Raw genomic sequence first — 5,073 nt, forward strand, 5'->3', positions numbered from 1 at the left:
CAGACTGAAAACAGTGCTTAGCACATAGTAGGCACTCAATAAATATTTATAAAGAAACTTTTTAGTTTCTTTAAAAGTGGGACATTCTGAATCAAGTCATTCTTTCTTATGACACCATGAAGGTGTGTGAAGAGTCTCATATCTATCAACTGTTTATATTCACTACACTTAAAGTTGCTCACTACTAGAGATCCTATTAAAACAACCAAACCATAAACAACAACAAAAATTAACCAAAACTTTAGTTAGTGATCAAATGTCCATGATAAGCCTGGCGGACGTTCCTTCTGACCTATTTAAGTGAAATGCTTTCTAGACCGATCAGAATTTCTGCTCTAATAACAGGCTCATTAGCAGACCACTTGAGTATGTAAGACAGTTTGGCTGATAGACTCCTAAATTCCTAAAGAAAATGCATCAACGCAAGAGAGATGATGCTTAAGGCAGTCTGTGGTCTTTACCACTGCTACTCCATATGCAACCTTGATTTTGGTAAACACTTTAAGAAATGACCTCAAAGCTAATCGTGCGACTTGGAGCATATTTTAGAGTCAGTGACTCAGGTGGGATTAGAACCAACGAAAGGTGCTCTTGTTCTTGCCTTAAAAAGTAATGTCTCCCAAGTCTTCCATCTCGACCCCGCTCCAACCACTTCCATTTTTAATCTTAAAATGTTGAGAGATGGGGGCGGGGCAGAAAAAAAATGTTGAGAGCAATAAGGAAAAATACAGAATCTAAATAACAGCTGTGGAACATTTTCAACATCTATTTAAAACCTGGTCCAACTCTTACTTTTTGTTCATCTCCAATTTAAACTACTGAAATTATTTTAGCTTGTTCACACTGTATAAGAACTAATTCATTTTAAGAAATATTCTTTTGTCTAAAAGGTGCGGGATTTGCAAGAGCTTATAGTCCTATGAATTTCCAATTAAGTTTTACTGCATAGTTATTAAAACAGTATACACTTTTAAGGTCAAAAATTTAGAAGAGATATAAAAGTCTTAAGATGTTCCTTTAGAATCACCTTTCCTCTTGCTGTCCTAATACACAGTCAATACAACTAGAAACGATATACCTTGAAAGCAACAAAACTAGATTTAAAAATAACTTCCTTTTTTAAAAAAATATACACATTGCACATTAACCTATACAGACAGACCCCTCAGTCATGTAAGTATGCAAAGTAGACCTTCTACTGCGTGTAAGCATACACTATAAGGTTAAGCGGCTGATATATAGGTGACTAAATCACTGGGGTGGGCCAAAAGACAGGGCACAAAATGGAGAATCTTAAGTTCTAAGCAGACCATTTATGCTAATAAAAGGAAATACATGGAAAACTGGTCAGCATCTACTTAATAATCAATGTGATAAGCATGCTTCAAGTTAAGGTAAAGGTGGATTTTGATCTGAAACTTGCGATGATCTCCAAATACAAGGAGCTGTATCACCGGGTGTTCTAGCATTGTGTTTCCCCCAAGTCCATCATTTGTAACCATGTTGATTGGATTCCTAACTAACCAAAAAAAGCATACTTTTATTCCAGTTCCTGTCTTGCCTTCAAAGCTTTGCAACCCTGTTCACATACAAAGGATCAGTAATGGTAAAGTGACCCAGCCTCTCTCTCCTGCTGGTAACCACAGGGCAGCTTCTCCATTCCAAAGATGTAACCTAAGCTTGCACAGATGGCCTAGCTAGCAGGGGAGCTGGGTTTGTTTTCAGGGTGGGTGCTGTAAAACGCCAGGTGTATTTAAAGAAGGGCGCAAGACTATATGATGGAGGAATGATGACAGAAGAGGGGAGTTTCTGCTGTCTGGTAGAGCCTGTGGAAGGATCTAGATTTCACAGGCTGAGACCATCTACTCCTCACTCGTCCGCTATCAGTTATGTAAATTTATTAAGACCCTTCTTGGTCTGTTTGGTCTGTTATTTTATGGATAAAATTTAGACAATGCCCTTTGTCTCGGATGGTTGCCAGTGTGACGAATGAAAATCACGTATGTAAAACCTGGTACGTGGTAGGCAGTCAATAAAGGGCAACCTGCTTTCCCATTCTCTAGTTCACCCAGAATAGCGCCTTAAAAATCACAAAGACAAGACTGCAACGTTAAAACTAAAAGGCCCACGTTGGTTGGCAGGGAAAGAAACGACTTGGGTGGAGGCTCGCATATTTACTGGAAATTTTCGCTTAAAATGGAGTTAGGATATTGATAAGAGGCAGGGAGACATATGGGAAAGACATACAGTATGAACAAAGCTAGCAAAAAAAAAAAAAGACATCCCTTTATGTAAGCACGAAACAAACTTCGGAAGGTGCGGATATCCTGTGAACCTCCTCTGTGGCCTCAATTAAAATCACAGGAGCACGGAGAGCTAACCTAGATGTACACCGTCCACAAGCCTCCTTGTCGGTTTCAGATCACCACGTTATTTTGCAAAACGGTCTTCAAACCCGAGGCGGCTCTCCCGCCTCCAAACCCGTCCCAGATGGGTTTGGGAGTTGCAGAAGAGAAAAGTGGGATGGTCTGGTCAAATAACTGAAAAACAAGGCGGTGGGTGAGGGGGCGGGGTAGAGCAATGTGGCCGAGACGCCGCCAGCGAGCCAGAAAGACAGCAGCTTCACAATGAAGGAAAGGAAGAGACTGCGACAAGCGCCCGCTCCAGGTCGCTAGTAGGGAATGATGGCGAGGCCCGGGGCGCGCACAGCGTGGGAAGACGCGAAGGGGGCGCGGGACGAAGTGAGAGGGTCGCTGGCCAGGCAGGGAAGCAAAGGAGCACCGGAGCAGGTGCAAAGCCCCCGGGCGGGAGGGAACGGGCTCGGGATACTCACCGTGTAGAGCAGGTTGAGCGCACAGAGGCAGTTTTTGGAACACGCAAAGCCCCCACAAACCATCTTGGAGCCTGTAGTTTCCGGCAACTGCAGGTAAGTCTGGCTCCAACGGACCCTCCCAGACAGCCTTCTTTGTCCTTGCCTTCGGGGCCTGGCGGAGGCGAGACAGTGGCGCGGACACCGGCGGGGAACCGAGAGCCCGGGCAGCTATGCGCGCCGCGCCCGCTGCGGCTCCTGCTCGCTCGGGAACCTGCGGTCGCTGCAGCTGGAGCCCGAGCCCCGCCCAGCACCAACGCCTCGCCCCGCGCGCTGATTGGCCGCCAGTAGGAAACAAAGGTAGAAATATGCAAATAAATGCGCTCAGCCAGTCGGGATCCGGGAGGGGCGGGGCGGCCCTGGGGCGAGGGGAAGGGAGCCCGAGGCCAGAGCTTGTGACTCGGCCTCGCAGTCGTTTCCTTGGGAGCAGGTGAGGCGAAGAGGGTGGGGCCCGGCGGAGATCCGCGCTGGCCGGGAGAAATGTGACAGCACTTCCCAGTTCTCCACCCGGCGGATGACGTGGCACCATTTTGAATAAGATTTAAAAATTAAATCTGTCCTTGTTTGAGTAAAGGAAGGAAGGAAGGCAGGCAGGAAGGCATAAATGAAGCGGTAAAGGGATGTCAAAGATTTAAAAGAGAAAACGAAGTGGCAAAAAAATGAAAGGAAGGTAATTAGTGAAAGAATAAAGAGTAAAAGAAGAGAATGAAATCTCTGCTCTCAGAAAATAGGTAACGTCGTTGTGACTCTTGTCAGCTCAGATTTATCCTACGGGGGTTTGCAAAATATTAATAAACTTTATGAATACGTGCATGCAAAAGAAAAGAGAGATTATTTTTGACTTTCAATACTGGTTTCCAATAAGCTTTTTTTCCCGCGTAATTGAAAATTTTTAAATGAAACAATCTTCACCTCAGTCAAGTCATTATCACTTTATTAAGTGTCTACTGTAGAAATGCATCTCGTATCCTCAGATTCCTGACCTATAAATTGGAATATTAGTGTGTCATTAGGGTACTTTTTGCACAGTACCTGGCACAGGGTAAGTGCTCAATAAATGTCAGATAGTATCAGTAGATCTAACAGTTTTTGAATACCTACAGTGTTCCAGGCACTGAGATAAACCAATAGGTTTGGTTATTTCATAGTACCTTTTACCAAAACAGGTTCTTATAGAGGCATTTTCAGATACTTACATGAAACCTAAGAGTTCATGTAAGTGTTCAGTAAATTATATGATAACAAACACTAAATATATGTTTAATAAAACATTACAGCTGATTAAAATAATTTGTCTCCTTGGAATTCTCTGCTTTCTCATCTAACCTCTCCTTACCACCCAAAGCCCCACCACATCAAGAAGGCTCCATTAATTCATTGGCTTTTGTATTCCACATTAAATTAACCTTTTGTATACACCAAGAAGTAGACCAAAATTCAATCTAGAAAGTGGCCATCTAGCCCAAATAATACTTTGGTGCTTGGCTTTCCATTTTAAAAGCCAGAGGCTTACTAAAGAAGATGTATTAGCAAAGAGATCTCTTCTTCCTGTTCCCATTCCTGGGTGTCACCAACACTGCTGCCACTTCAACATTAGTCAACCAACTATGGCAACTTTCTTTTTGCCTTCTTCATTATATTCTCTGCCATCTTCCTATGGATTTAATCTCTTTTTCTCAGAGAAATGCTACCTATCCGTCAGGGATTCGGCAGAAAGAAAATGGCTCATTCAAATAGCATAATTGAGAAGAGTTTAATAAAGGGACTACTTTCAAAAGCGTGGACAAGTTTAAAAGAAGCTAGCGACGAGGGTGAAGCAGCTCAGACCCAGCAACAGCAAGCACTTATGATTTCCCTTAAGTCTGGAGAGCAGTTACAGAAGCCAGGCACAAGCTGTAGTTGTAGGAGGGCTGTCTGATAGGAGTTGTGGTCTTTAATATAGAAAACTGAGAAACTACTGAAAATTGAGGGAAAAAAGATGAACATAAAGGATTTCTCTTTAGAATTGGGATGTAGAACTTTACAAAAGACGTTAGTTCACACCAACTAGTTAAGGAACTAGATAAGTTACAAAAATCATAGCTTTTTAAAAAACCTTTAAGAGAACTGAGGCCCCCAAAGACATCTAAAGAAACTAAAATCTGGGAAATAATAAGACATTCTTAGAAAGAAAAAGCCCATAGTTGCTTTTATCTCTTGTGGAT

The 5,073-nt window shown here is 42.8% G+C and overlaps 1 protein-coding gene across 1 annotated transcript in view; it reads right to left on the reverse strand.

Moving 5' to 3' along the window:
• Nucleotides 1-3,099, reverse strand: part of TSPAN13 (tetraspanin 13) — a 30,591-nt gene extending 27,492 nt beyond the window's left edge. Inside the window, exon 1 of the mRNA XM_011362838.2 lies at nucleotides 2,834-3,099. Coding sequence (XP_011361140.1) covers nucleotides 2,834-2,896 — 63 coding nt within the window. The 5' untranslated portion in view covers nucleotides 2,897-3,099. The remainder of the gene's footprint in view (nucleotides 1-2,833) is intronic.
• Between the last annotated feature and the right edge of the window lie 1,974 nt (nucleotides 3,100-5,073).

The sequence above is a fragment of the Pteropus vampyrus genome, unplaced genomic scaffold (genome assembly GCF_000151845.1).
Source record: "Pteropus vampyrus isolate Shadow unplaced genomic scaffold, Pvam_2.0 Scaffold4, whole genome shotgun sequence".
Classification (NCBI taxonomy): Eukaryota; Metazoa; Chordata; class Mammalia; order Chiroptera; family Pteropodidae; genus Pteropus; species Pteropus vampyrus.